At 42.5% G+C, this 16039-nt stretch overlaps 1 protein-coding gene across 1 annotated transcript in view; it reads left to right on the top strand.

Annotated features, from left to right (window-relative positions):
- LOC117318024 (MAGUK p55 subfamily member 7-like) overlaps nt 1–16039 on the top strand; it is a 200582-nt gene that overhangs the window by 75282 nt on the left and 109261 nt on the right. Inside the window, exons 2-3 of the mRNA XM_033873000.1 lie at nt 7245–7339; nt 9647–9765. Of these exons, the coding sequence (XP_033728891.1) occupies nt 7294–7339; nt 9647–9765 (165 nt within the window). The 5' untranslated portion in view covers nt 7245–7293. The remainder of the gene's footprint in view (nt 1–7244; nt 7340–9646; nt 9766–16039) is intronic.

The raw sequence follows: 16039 nt of genomic DNA, 5'->3' as shown, positions 1-16039 counted from the left end.
GGTGGGGGTTAGGGTAAAATCAACAAAGGTTTGGGTTGGGGTTAGGGTAAAATCAACAAAGGTTTGGGTTGGGGTTAGGGTAAAATCAACGAAGGTTTGGGTGGGGGTCAGGGTAAAATCAACAAAGGTTAGGGTGGGGTTAGGGTAAAATCAACAAAGGTTTGGGTTGGGGTAAGGGTAAAATCAACAAAGGTTAGGGTGGGGGTCAGGGTAAAATCAACAAAGGTTAGGGTGGGGGTCAGGGTAAAATCAACAAAGGTTAGGGTGGGGGTCAGGGTAAAATCAACAAAGGTTAGGGTGGGGTCAGGGTAAAATCAACAAAGGTTAGGGTTGGGGTCAGGGTAAAATCAACAAAGGTTTGGGTTGGGGTCAGGGTAAAATCAACAAAGGTTAGGGTGGGGGTCAGGGTAAAATCAACAAAGGTTAGGGTTGGGGTCAGGGTAAAATCAACAAAGGTTAGGGTGGGGTCAGGGTAAAATCAACAAAGGTTAGGGTGGGGGTAAGGGTAAAATCAACAAAGGTTTGGGTTGGGGTCAGGGTAAAATCAACAAAGGTTTGGGTTGGGGTAAGGGTAAAATCAACAAAGGTTAGGGTGGGGGTCAGGGTAAAATCAACAAAGGTTAGGGTGGGGGTCAGGGTAAAATCAACAAAGGTTAGGGTGGGGGTCAGGGTAAAATCAACAAAGGTTAGGGTGGGGTCAGGGTAAAATCAACAAAGGTTAGGGTTGGGGTCAGGGTAAAATCAACAAAGGTTTGGGTTGGGGTCAGGGTAAAATCAACAAAGGTTAGGGTGGGGGTCAGGGTAAAATCAACAAAGGTTAGGGTTGGGGTCAGGGTAAAATCAACAAAGGTTAGGGTGGGGTCAGGGTAAAATCAACAAAGGTTAGGGTGGGGGTAAGGGTAAAATCAACAAAGGTTTGGGTTGGGGTCAGGGTAAAATCAACAAAGGTTAGGGTTGAGGTCAGGGTAAAATCAACAAAGGTTAGGGTGGGGTCAGGGTAAAATCAACAAAGGTTAGGGTTGGGGTCAGGGTAAAATCAACAAAGGTTTGGGTTGGGGTCAGGGTAAAATCAACAAAGGTTAGGGTTGGGGTCAGGGTAAAATCAACAAAGGTTAGGGTGGGGTCAGGGTAAAATCAACAAAGGTTAGGGTTGGGGTCAGGGTAAAATCAACAAAGGTTTGGGTTGGGGTCAGGGTAAAATCAACAAAGGGTTTTACTCACGAGTAGTTAATAACTATTTATAATCGTTATGCCAGTATTATCACAAACTTTTACGGATACAAAGGGGTTGTGGATCAGATAGATACTGCTTCAATTCGAGATAAATTGTCAACTTTAGGAACAATGGATTCATTTTCTTTAGGAGCCACGAAAGGATTTCCCATAGACGATGATATATTTTTTTTATAATTTACATCTACATGTATTGCCCAGTCCACATATAAAACTTTGGAAACTTCTCTCACCTAAATATCCAATCAATAGGCCTCTATTCATTTACCTTCCTATTAAATCTTCTGCCCCAACGGGGAAAACACACAATCTATGTTTGATTTGGTTCTGTGGCCCCTTTAACAACGGGGCCTCACTTTAAGGGGAAACCGGATAACCCTAAGAAAACCCACGTGGTCGGACAGATTACCCTCATACCCGTGCTGTCGTTGATATTATCTTTCATATCAACTGCTAATGTAGGCTGTGTCTAAAATCTAAAATGCTTTAAATAGAATATTTACACTTATCAACTTAGTCCATTTGCATGAAAAGCAATACACGAATATGTTAAGAACGTAATATATCACAATAAACATGTTTCATAGATATTGATGGTTGTTCTTCTTCACGAAAACAGATAATGCTAGACACATCGGATGTGTTTCCTTGTTGATGTATCAGGACATACACGTGTTAGACATTGGATTCCCCGGCTTATCCAACACGTTCAGCGTTTAGTCATATAGTACATACTTCATGTTTGTCATGTTCATTATCTCAGAAACAAAACGTAAATGTGTCAGTAACGCCAGACACGTCCAACTCCCTCTGGTCCCGAGATTAGCTGAGTCAGTCACGCCAGACACGTCCAACTCCCTCTGGTCCCGAGATTAGTTGTGTCAGTGCTCCAGCTTCCAGTACGGGGGAGGTGGAGCTGGTCAAAGCCTGATTGGCGTATCTGGGCAGTTATTATAACTGTAGATTTTTTTCTGGAAGTGTTATACTTTCAGAAGATCTTTTATTTTAGCACTGAACTGTAACCAAATGGTAGTATACAGTCGATATGGATACACTTTGGGTGACAGATAAACAGAATGTCACCCGTTAGGGAGTCACACCTTCAGTGTGATTTCCGCGACGCTTAAGTTTAATATTTTCCCGTAACTGCCTCAGAGGTAAAGCATAGTATGTGCCATTGTTTGTTTGTTTGTCTCTTTTGGAGATAATCTGTCAGCAGAATACCATCTGCATCCCAGAAAACCAAGACCATAACCTTCCCAGCTGATGGAACAGTCTTTGCCTTCTTTGGCGGAGGAGAGCCAGGGTGTCTCCATTGTTTCGATTGTTGTTTGTCTTCTGGAGTATAACGATTGACCCATATTTCATCCATAGGGACAAATCTCTGAAGAATGTTGGCATAATCTTCCTCAAAAAAGTTAAGATAAGCACGCGATAATGTGCGCCTGGTGTGTTTCTGAGCAACTGTCAAAAGTCTTGGTACCCATCGGGCCGAAAGCTTTCTCAATGCAAGATCCTCGGTCAGAATGGAATGTACTCTTTCCTGTGAAATTCCAACTCAACTGACTGTATATCTTTCTGCAACATTGACAGGCTTTCCAGGACGGGGGGGTCATCCTCAAGGCTCTGTCGGCCGCGCTTAAATTCAGCCACCCACCTTTTCACTGTAGCGTATGAAGGGGCATCTTTCCCTAGTGTTGCTACCATATCATTTTGGATACCGATTTTGTTCATTGTGAAAAAGCCGCTTGTCTTCTTTTCTTTAGAGTGCTACCTCGTCGATATAAACTGACCAAATGAGACCAGCCCTTGGGTACATGACCCTATATAGACAGAAAACAAGTAGAACTTTAAAAACATCCTTGAATACCTCCTTCAAAACGAGGCTCACACATTATCAATCATCCCCCGTAGATTATATTACAGTATAGCATGTGTCAAACTTAAACATAAACAAACTGATGAAGTATATCTGATGCAGTCGGTCTGTGACATATAAATTACCATACTCACAAGTGTCTGCTTTAAATACATTTGTGTAGGTACCGACATACCTTACTTGTACATATCTCGTTGTCGGATGAATTTTCGGTAAATATATATGTGTATGTACCAACACGTTTTAAATATTTCGTTGTCGGATGAAGTTTCGTTTTTATATGTGTTTGTACCAACATGTTTTTAATTATTACATTGTTTGATGAAGTTTCGGTTAATATGTATGTCTATGTACCTTAATCAAGTCTCGTTAAGATCTTTTTTTTTATTCACCAGTTACTGGTCGTAAGCACCTTGGCCGTTAAGAGAAAAATAGTGATAGTTTGATTTAAACATATTTTATTTGTAATTTACAATTTGTTACAAAGGGATTGGGCACAAGTTTTCCAACTTATATTAAGCCCTCTCCCGATACAATTTTACATTGAGAGAAAATTCACATGATGACAGTTTTATTTACATATTTACAATCTAATTTTATAAGAAATAGAGAGAAAGAGAGAGAGAGACAGAAGGGGAGGGAGACGGAGAGAGTGACGGAGAGAAAGGGGAAGAGAGGGGAGTTGGAGGGGGAAAGAAGAGAGAGAGAGAGAGAGAGACAGAGAGAGATTTAATAAGATATTGATACAAATAATCTTATATATATGGGATATACATGTATATCTAAATACTTCATAAAGACAAATAGTTTTGTGGTAGACCTAAGCGGACTCGGGCAACAATCACTTTGGTACACAATTCGACTTTCCTTTCGTTCAAATAGAGATAGTAATAATGATATCTTAAAGTATAACTTCTACATCTTGACGAGGTATCGAGTTACGACCAAGCCTGGATTCTGTAGAGCGCACGTTTTACATGCGCGATTAACTCACTTAATATTGGTTTTATCGAAGTGATAACACACCGTCATTGGTGTTAAGATATATATTTCTTAAAATGGATGACAGAGGCATCTTGAAATAGAATTCATTAAACATTTTTTGTTATTTAGGGAGTTTATATCAATAAGAGATACTCTAAATCAATTTTATTTGCGTGATTCACTGTCCCTGTAAAACCTTTCTCTAAACCTCCATTAGAACGTGTATGATTGTAATCCGGACAGCCGTTAAGTACAGGGAGTGGTAGTTATGGTAACGGGAAGCTAATCATTATTGTTACACAGCCATTAGTGTGTTGACATCTGTGTCCACTAGGCGCTTCACTTTTGTTGCTATCTGGGGAATAGAAAAGTGCTGACCGTACGCGCTGCTCTGTATCGATAATATAGCATGATTGACACCTCCCTCCCAACTCGTTTTTGTGTCGCTATAATGTCTTCTTGATCCCTCTCCTTTACCTCAAAGCATCTTCGTCAAATTACTCATTAATGTTTTACCCGTAGGTGAGAGCTCACGACAGTAGAAACGGTAAGCCATACAAACTAAACGGACCTAGTTACATTCTATGTCTATCAGTAGCCTTCAAATGTATCCGTGTACTTCTGTTCCTCATTGCCCGTACCAGTCTCCCCCGACAAAAGATACCTGATATAGTTACATTCTATGCCTGTTAATTGACTTCAATTACACCGTAGGTTTCCCTTAACCATTGCCAGTCTCCCCCGACATAAGATACCTGATATAGTTACATTCTATGCCTGTTAATTGACTTCAATTACACCGTAGGTTTCCCTTAACCATTGCCAGTACATCACTAGTCTCCCTCCCACATAACATACCTGATCCATAGTTACATTTGAAGCCTCTCGGTTGCAATCAACAATTTACAATGTATTATTGCCAGTATTTACTGTTTCCTTACTAAGAGACTTGCTTTTCTTTCTCCATTCCATTTCTCGGTTCTTTCTCCATTCCATTTCTCGGTTCTTTCTCCATTCCATTTCTCGGTTCTTTCTCCATTCCATTTCTCGGTATCTTTTCTGTGATATAATCCCCCTTCTTCACGGAAGTTTTATCGATTCCACTTAAGTAGAGTTCTCCTCAAATTGCCTGGATCCCTGAGCGTTTCCCGCCATCATCAGAAATTACTGCCGAATCACCGCGACAATTTCACAGTTGCAGTCTGCATTATTTGTCTTCTTGGTCGAAACGAACGTACCGTTAACGACAATTACAGATTTCCGAAATCATTCGTATACTGCCAAATAGGGAGACTTTCCATGAGTTTACAGCCGTTTAAATGTTTCTAATAAAAGGGAAAAGGGTATAAAAAGCCTTCAAGCTTAGCCTGGTAATGCAATTTTCTAAGCAAAGAAATCGATTAATTGCAATTATCTAATTTAGATAAATGGTGGTGTGTGACCTTGGCGATTAGAGTGCCGTCATCATGTCACGTGATAGTGGATACGGTCATACAGAGCCGCTAACGATCGGGGAACAAGTCTAGGATACTCAGGGCCTGGCGGTATTTCTGTAGATAGTAAAAGGTTCACTACAAAAGGACAAAATCCGAAAACATCTTTATTTCAGCATTGCACTATCACGCTATTATGTTTATTCATTTAGTTATTTATTTATGTTTTTTCGTACTATTATTCATGCGCTCGCATCATGATGGATTTTTGTTCTTCCTGTTTTTCCTCTTTTATAATGCTCTGTTTTTTTCTACTCTCAGCATACAATATTTCGATCATTATTAAACGAAGCAAATTATATTTCTATTGAGTATTTCCTATAGTTGATTAATATGATATCTCAAGAACAATGTCAAGGTCATGTGTGTAGAGTTATTGTTCGGCTCAGATAACTGTCCTGTATATTAACTAAGGTAATTTGAGGACAAATTCAGGGTCAGATGAGTAGAGTTATCGGTCGGATCAGATGGATGCCCTGACTATTAACAAAGGTAATTTCAGGAAAATGTCTACTGACTTTGGACAACTAACAGCTACTTACGAATACCGGTCCACTAATACTACAGGTACATTACAGGTACATTACAGGTACATTATAGGTACATTACAGGTACATTATAGGTACATTATAGGTACATCACAGGTACATTACAGGTACGTTATAGGTACATCACAGGTACATTACATGTATATTACAGGTACATTACAGGTACATTATAGATACATTACAGGTACATCACAGGTACATTACAGGTACATTATAGGTACATTATAGGTACATCACAGGTACATCACAGGTACATTATAGGTATATTATAGGTACATCACAGGTACATTACATGTATATTACAGGTACATTATAGGTACATCACAGGTACATTACATGTATATTACAGGTACATTATAGGTACATCACAGGTAAATTATAGGTACATTACAGGTACATCACAGGTACAATATAGGTACATTACAGGTACATTATAGGTACATCACAGGTACATTACATGTATATTACAGGTACATTATAGGTATATTACAGGTACATTACAGGTACATTATAGGTACATTATAGGTACATTACAGGTACATTACAGGTACATCACAGGTACATTACATGTATATCACAGGTACATCACAGGTACATTACACGTACATTATAGATACATTACAGGTACATTACAGGTACATTATAGGTACATTACAGGTACATTACAGGTACATCACAGGTACATTACATGTATATCACAGGTACATTACATGTATATCACAGGTACATTACAGGTACATCACAGGTACATTACAGTTTTTGGGAAGCTTGTAAGTCCAAGAATATACACTTCACAACCTTCTAATTTGGTTTATACATTCATTAGAGGTCTATGAGTGATGCTATTGTAAAATAACAATGCAGAATTTTTTTGAATTTTTTTCGCAGCTGCCGGTGAGTTTCGCAATCATTGATTGCATTTGTTAAGCAGATTATTATTTGTGTAGAGACTGCAGCCGTCTTGGAAACTCGTGCTATGTTTAATTTTGTTCAATTTTATGACGCCGTACCTATTAGGTAGGACTGGTATAAACCCAGGAAATTAACGCACAAACTGTTTATAGATAAATGTTACTTTACTCAAGCAACTTCTTTTTTACTTGATAGGTGCAGTATGACGGTCCAGTGATCTCCTGCTTGATGGCAGCACCTGAGAATGCCAATGACGTTACCATTGGACCTCCAGACGCAGATCGATCCCGGTATATTAACGTCAATTTACTTACCCTTCTGAACACCTCGGCACAGATCGATCCCGGTATATTAACGTGAATTTACTTACCCTTCTGAACACCTCGGTCCAGATCGATCCCGGTATATTAACGTCAATTTACTTACCCTTCTGAACACCTCGGCCCAGATCGATCTCGGTATATTAACGTCAATTTACTTATCCTTCTAAACACCTCGGCCCAGATCGATCACGGTATATTAACGTCAATTTACTTACCCTTCTGAGCACCTCGGCCCAGATCGATCCCGGTATATTAACGTCAATTTACTTATCCTTCTAAACACCTCGGCCCAGATCGATCCTAGTATATTAACGTCAATTTACTTACCCTTCTGAACACCTCGGCCTATATCGATCCTGGTATATCAACGTCAATTTACTTATCCTTCTGAACACCTCGGCCCAGATCGATCTCGGTATATTAACGTCAATTTACTTAACCTTCTGAGCACCTCGGCCCAGATCGATCCCGGTATATTTACGTCAATTTACTTACCCTTCTAAACACCTCGGCCCATATCGATCCTGGTATATTAACGTCAATTTACTTACCCTTCTGAACACCTCGGCCCAGATCTATCCTGGTATATTAACGTCAATTTACTTACCCTTCTGAACACCTCGGCCTATATCGATCCCGGTATATTAACGTCAATTTACTTACCCTTCGGAACATCTCGACCCACATCGACCCTGGTTTATTTACGTCAAATTACTTACCCTTCTGAACATCTCGGCCGACATCGATCCTGGTTTATTTACGTCAATTTATTTACCCTTCTGAACACCTCGGCCCAGATCGATCCTGGTATATTAACGTCAATTTACTTACCCTTCTGAACACCTCGGCCCAGATCGATCCCAGTATATTACCAAAGTGCGTCAATTTACTGACCCTTTTGAACATCTCAGCCCAGATTCATCAATATTCTTTAACCTAAGGAAATCATTTAGCTTAAAATTTTCGTAGGGAAAGTGCTTCACCCCTTGTCAGTATAATGTGACCCAGATTGGGGTCAAGCTGGGTGTCAGTATAATGTGACCCAGATTGGGGTCAAGCTGGGTGTCAGTATAATGTGACCGGGATTGGGTTCATGCTGGGTGTCAGTATAATGTGACCGGGATTGGAGTCATGCTGGGTGTCAGTATAATGTGACCCAGATTGGGGTCAAGCTGGGTGTCAGTATAATGTGACCGGGATTGGGTTCATGCTGGGTGTCAGTATAATGTGACCGGGATTGGGTTCATGCTGGGTGTCAGTATGATATGATAGTAAAGCATGTAATTTTTAGTGAGTGTTATTAGCGTTTAGTATATAACATTTTTGTATGTTATAAAGATACATAACAGTCTATTGTTGTTCTCAATCCATTATGATTTTTAATTGTCGGCTAGTTAGAATTATTAAGAAATATTGGAGCCTTGATATATAATTGTTGTACTTTTTCGATGGTTTCCATCTTATCCATGTTTTCATTTAATCTTTCCATCATTTCCTAATTTTGCGTCTCAAGTCGGTATTCACTGTCACTCCGAAAACAGTTATATCATCATGACTGTGCGTACCTTTAGTCCATTAAACACGAACTCACTTTTGGTTTTATGTTTTCAATTATCGGTTACTACGTATACCTTAAACGAGAAAAAAACATGAAGATAAAAATTAATTATAATTGCGGCAGACAAATTTACACATTTGGTTTTAAGTAAACTTGTCGTGTCCATCTTAAAGTTGTCATTCGAGAGGGGATGCTGTATCTAAGGAATTGCCAGTGGTGTTCAGGCGTTCTTTATTGTTAAGTGCGCTTGATGGCTTATAATTTCTGTGGTCTTTGTTTCCAAGTTGTTGTGTCGGGATTTTTTGTTATATATTTTTCTGTAATTTTTTTTTTTTTTTTTTTTTCCTCCTATACTTTTGTCATGATCTCTTACCATTTTGTCCCCTTTTTCATCGATTTTATCGATATTTTCCGTTGGTTTTAGATTCAATACATTCTGAAGTCGTAGATTAACAGATAGTTATTTTTCACTTAAGAGTTACGCGATATTTATCATGTCATTAACCTAAAGGTGTCGGCCTTTAGACTGTTTATATCTAGCTATAATTACACAGAACATACTGATTGTTACTTACGGTTTTTACCAAATGTAAAGTTCCCGTATCTATAAAAGGCGATTGATCTTAATTATCTAATTTAACCATTAATTACTTAATTGAATGTTGACTACTTAACTGACGGCAGATAACTAACTGACCTTGACCTTTCATCCCCAGATTGTCAGAGGATCCTGCAGCATTTACCTCAGATACAGTCGGAATTGTGTGACAACGAAAACGACGCCTCACTACTCAGGAAATTCCTCCGCAGTAAAGACCTTCAACTCACTATGAAGGTATTTTTAGATACAGTGCTTTGGTAATGAACAATACTTGTTTCTCGTTATCTTTGATAATATAGAATACCAAACGTACAAATAACAAGTTTTTTTTAACTATTTTTGTTGGCAGACTCGAACTAGAAATAAAAGATAACGATCTTCGACATTCCCAATTATTTAAAAATATCAAATCTAAATTAATTTGGTGTAATCTTAAACTTTCTAACGAAAATTTGAAGCCAACACTCAAAATATATTGTACAGACAGGGAGGGGGGAGTGTCACACCACAATGACTACTCCCTAGGTGATATGGTCTGTACAGACTAATGGTGGGGAGTGTCACACCACAATGCTACTCCCTAGGTGATATGGTCTGTACAGACTAATGGTGGGGAGTGTCACACCACAATGACTACTCCCTAGGTGGTATGGTCTGTACAGACTAATGGTGGGGAGTGTCACACTACAATGACTACTCCCTAGGTGTTATGGTCTGTACAGACTAATGGTGGGGAGTGTCACACCACATGACTACTCCCTAGGTGATATGGTCTGTACAGACTAATAGTGGGGAGTGTCACACCACAATGACTACTCCCTAGGTGATATGGTCTGTACAGACTAATGGTGGGGAGTGTCACACCACAATGACTACTCCCTAGGTGATATGGTCTGTACAGACTAATAGTGGGGAGTGTCACACCACAATGACTACTCCCTAGGTGTTATGGTCTGTACAGACTAATGGTGGGGAGTGTCACACCACAATGACTACTCCCTAGGTGGTATGGTCTGTACAGACTAATGGTGGGGAGTGTCACACCACAATGACTACTCCCTAGGTGATATGGTCTGTACAGACTAATGGTGGGGAGTGTCACACCACAATGACTACTCCCTAGGTGATATGGTCTGTACAGACTAATGGTGGGGAGTGTCACACCACAATGACTACTCCCTAGGTGTTATGGTCTGTACAGACTAATGGTGGGGAGTGTCACACCACAATGACTACTCCCTAGGTGTTATGGTCTGTACATACTAATGGTGGGGAGTGTCACACCACAATGACTACTCCCTAGTTGGTATGGTCTGTACAGACTAATAGTGGGGAGTGTCACACCACAATGACTTCTCCCTAGGTGGTATGGTCTATACATACTAATGGTGGGGAGTGTCACACCACAATGACTACTCCCTAGGTGATATGGTGTGTACAGACTAATGGTGGGGAGTGTCACACCACAATGACTACTCCCTAGGTGGTATGGTCTGTACAGACTAATGGTGGGGAGTGTCACACCACAATGACTACTCCCTAGGTGGTATGGTCTGTACAGACTAATGGTGGGGAGTGTCACACCACAATGACTACTCCCTAGGTGGTATAGTCTATACAGACTAATGGTGGGGAGTGTCACACCACAATGGCTACTCCCTAGGTGGTTATGGTCTGTACACACTAATGGTGGGGAGTGTCACACCACAATGACTACTCCCTAGGTGTTATGGTCTGTACAGACTAATGGTGGGGAGTGTCACACCACAATGACTACTCCCTAGGTGTCATGGTCTGTACAGACTAATGGTGGGGAGTGTCACACCACAATGGTTACTCCCTAGGTGTTATGGTCTGTACAGACTAATGGTGGGGAGTGTCACACTACAATGACCACTCCCTAGGTGATATGGTCTGTACAGACTAATGGTGGGGAGTGTCACACTACAATGACTACTCCCTAGGTGTCATGGTCTGTACAGACTAATGGTGGGGAGTGTCACACCACAATGGTTACTCCCTAGGTGTTATGGTCTGTACAGACTAATGGTGGGGAGTGTCACACTACAATGACCACTCCCTAGGTGATATGGTCTGTACAGACTAATGGTGGGGAGTGTCACACCACAATGACTACTCCCTAGGTGTTATGGTCTATACAGACTAATGGTTCAGAGTGTCACACCACAATGACTACTCCCTAGGTGGTATGGTCTGTACAGACTAATGGTGGGGAGTGTCACACTACAATGACTACTCCCTAGGTGATATGGTCTGTACAGACTAATGGTGGGGAGTGTCACACCACAATGACTACTCCCTAGGTGGTTATGGTCTGTACAGACTAATGGTGGGGAGGGTCACACCACAATGACTACTCCCTAGGTGGTATGGTCTGTACAGACTAATGGTGGGGAGTGTCACACCACAATGACTACTCCCTAGGTGGTATGGTCTGTACAGACTAATGGTGGGTAGTGTCACACCACAATGACTACTCCCTGGGTGTTATGGTCTGTACAGACTAATGGTGGGTAGTGTCACACCACAATGACTACTCCCTAGGTGGTATGGTCTGTACAGACTAATGGTGGGGAGTGTCACACCACAATGACTACTCCCTAGGTGGTATGGTCTGTACAGACTAATGGTGGGGAGTGTCACACCACAATGACTACTCCCTAGGTGATATGGTGTGTACAGACTAATGGTGGGGAGTGTAACACCACAATGACTACTCCCTAGGTGGTATGGTCTGTACAGACTAATGGTGGGGATTGTCAAACCACAATGGTTACTCCCTAGGTGTTATGGTCTGTACAGACTATTGGTGGGGAGTGTCACACCACAATGACTACTCCCTAGGTGGTATGGTCTGTACAGACTAATGGTGGGGAGTGTCACACCACAATGACTACTCCCTAGGTGGTATGGTCTGTACAGACTAATGGTGGGGAGTGTCACACCACAATGACTACTCCCTAGGTGGTATGGTCTGTACAGACTAATGGTGGGGAGTGTCACACCACAATGGCTACTCCCTAGGTGGTATGGTCTGTACACACTAATGGTGGGGAGTGTCACACCACAATGACTACTCCCCAAATGATATGGTCTGTACAGACTAATGGTGGGGAGTGTCACACCACAATGACTACTCCCTAGGTGATATGGTCTGTACAGACGAATGGTGGGTAGTGTCACACCACAATGACTACTCCCTAGGTGGTATGGTCTGTACAGACTAATGGTGGGGAGTGTCACACCACAATGACTACTCCCTAGGTGGTATGGTCTGTACAGACTAATGGTGGGGAGTGTCACACCACAATGACTACTCCCTAGGTGATATGGTCTGTACAGACTAATGTAGGGGAGTGTCACACCACAATGACTACTCCCTATATGGTATGGTCGGTACAGACTAATGGTGGGGAGTGTCACACCACAATGACTACTCCCTTGGTGTTATGGTCTGTACAGACTAATGGTGGGGAGTGTCACACCACAATGACTACTCCCTAGGTGGTATGGTCTGTACAGACTAATGGTGGGGAGTGTCACACCACAATGACTACTCCCTAGGTGTTATGGTCTGTACAGACTAATGGTGGGGAGTGTCACACCACAATGACTACTCCCTAGGTGGTATGGTCTGTACAGACTAATGGTGGGGAGTGTCACACCACAATGACTACTCCCTAGGTGATATGGTCTGTACAGACTAATGGTGGGGAGTGTCACACCACAATGACTACTCCCTAGGTGATATGGTCTGTACAGACTAATGGTGGGGAGTGTCACACCACAATGACTACTCCCTAGGTGTTATGGTCTGTACAGACTAATGGTGGGGAGTGTCACACCACAATGACTACTCCCTAGGTGTTATGGTCTGTACATACTAATGGTGGGGAGTGTCACACCACAATGACTACTCCCTAGTTGGTATGGTCTGTACAGACTAATAGTGGGGAGTGTCACACCACAATGACTTCTCCCTAGGTGGTATGGTCTATACATACTAATGGTGGGGAGTGTCACACCACAATGACTACTCCCTAGGTGATATGGTGTGTACAGACTAATGGTGGGGAGTGTCACACCACAATGACTACTCCCTAGGTGGTATGGTCTGTACAGACTAATGGTGGGGAGTGTCACACCACAATGACTACTCCCTAGGTGGTATGGTCTGTACAGACTAATGGTGGGGAGTGTCACACCACAATGACTACTCCCTAGGTGGTATAGTCTATACAGACTAATGGTGGGGAGTGTCACACCACAATGACTACTCCCTAGGTGTCATGGTCTGTACAGACTAATGGTGGGGAGTGTCACACCACAATGGTTACTCCCTAGGTGTTATGGTCTGTACAGACTAATGGTGGGGAGTGTCACACTACAATGACCACTCCCTAGGTGATATGGTCTGTACAGACTAATGGTGGGGAGTGTCACACCACAATGACTACTCCCTAGGTGTTATGGTCTATACAGACTAATGGTTCAGAGTGTCACACCACAATGACTACTCCCTAGGTGGTATGGTCTGTACAGACTAATGGTGGGGAGTGTCACACTACAATGACTACTCCCTAGGTGATATGGTCTGTACAGACTAATGGTGGGGAGTGTCACACCACAATGACTACTCCCTAGGTGGTTATGGTCTGTACAGACTAATGGTGGGGAGTGTCACACCACAATGACTACTCCCTAGGTGGTATGGTCTGTACAGACTAATGGTGGGGAGTGTCACACCACAATGACTACTCCCTAGGTGGTATGGTCTGTACAGACTAATGGTGGGTAGTGTCACACCACAATGACTACTCCCTGGGTGTTATGGTCTGTACAGACTAATGGTGGGTAGTGTCACACCACAATGACTACTCCCTAGGTGGTATGGTCTGTACAGACTAATGGTGGGGAGTGTCACACCACAATGACTACTCCCTAGGTGGTATGGTCTGTACAGACTAATGGTGGGGAGTGTCACACCACAATGACTACTCCCTAGGTGATATGGTGTGTACAGACTAATGGTGGGGAGTGTAACACCACAATGACTACTCCCTAGGTGGTATGGTCTGTACAGACTAATGGTGGGGATTGTCAAACCACAATGGTTACTCCCTAGGTGTTATGGTCTGTACAGACTATTGGTGGGGAGTGTCACACCACAATGACTACTCCCTAGGTGGTATGGTCTGTACAGACTAATGGTGGGGAGTGTCACACCACAATGACTACTCCCTAGGTGGTATGGTCTGTACAGACTAATGGTGGGGAGTGTCACACCACAATGACTACTCCCTAGGTGGTATGGTCTGTACAGACTAATGGTGGGGAGTGTCACACCACAATGACTACTCCCTAGGTGATATGGTCTGTACAGACGAATGGTGGGTAGTGTCACACCACAATGACTACTCCCTAGGTGGTATGGTCTGTACAGACTAATGGTGGAGAGTGTCACACCACAATGACTACTCCCTAGGTGGTATGGTCTGTACAGACTAATGGTGGGGAGTGTCACACCACAATGACTACTCCCTAGGTGATATGGTCTGTACAGACTAATGTAGGGGAGTGTCACACCACAATGACTACTCCCTATATGGTATGGTCGGTACAGACTAATGGTGGGGAGTGTCACACCACAATGACTACTCCCTTGGTGTTATGGTCTGTACAGACTAATGGTGGGGAGTGTCACACCACAATGACTACTCCCTAGGTGGTATGGTCTGTACAGACTAATGGTGGGGAGTGTCACACCACAATGACTACTCCCTAGGTGATATGGTCTGTACAGACTAATGGTGGGAAGTGTAACACCACAATGACTTCTCCCTAGGTGGTTATGGTCTGTACAGACTAATGGTGGGGAGTGTCACACCACAATGACTACTCCCTAGGTGATATGGTCTGTACAGACTAATGGTGGGGAGTGTAACACCACAATGACTACTACCTAGGTGGTATGGTCTGTACAGACTAATGGTGGGGAGTGTAACACCACAATGGCTACTCCCTAGGTGCCATGGTCTGAACAGACTAATGGTGGGGAGTGTCACACCACAATGACTACTCCCTAGGTGTCATGGTCTGTACAGACTAATGGTGGGGAGTGTCACACCACAATGACTACTCCCTAGGTGGTATGGTCTGTACAGACTAATGGTGGGGAGTGTCACACCACAATGACTACTCCCTAGGTGGTATGGTCTGTACAGACTAATGGTGGGGAGTGTCACACCACAATGACTACTCCCTAGGTGATATGGTCTGTACAGACTAATGGTGGGGAGTGTAACACCACAATGACTACTCCCTAGGTGGTATGGTCTGTACAGACTAATGGTGGGGAGTGTCACACCACAATGACTACTCCCTAGGTGATATGGTCTGTACAGACTAATGGTGGGGAGCGTCACACCACAATGACTACTCCCTAGGTGGTATGGTCTGTACAGACTAATGGTGGGGAGCGTCACAC

The sequence above is a fragment of the Pecten maximus genome, chromosome 19, assembly GCF_902652985.1.
Source record: "Pecten maximus chromosome 19, xPecMax1.1, whole genome shotgun sequence".
Taxonomy (NCBI): domain Eukaryota; kingdom Metazoa; phylum Mollusca; class Bivalvia; order Pectinida; family Pectinidae; genus Pecten; species Pecten maximus.
This window is presented reverse-complemented; position numbering and strand designations above follow the sequence as displayed.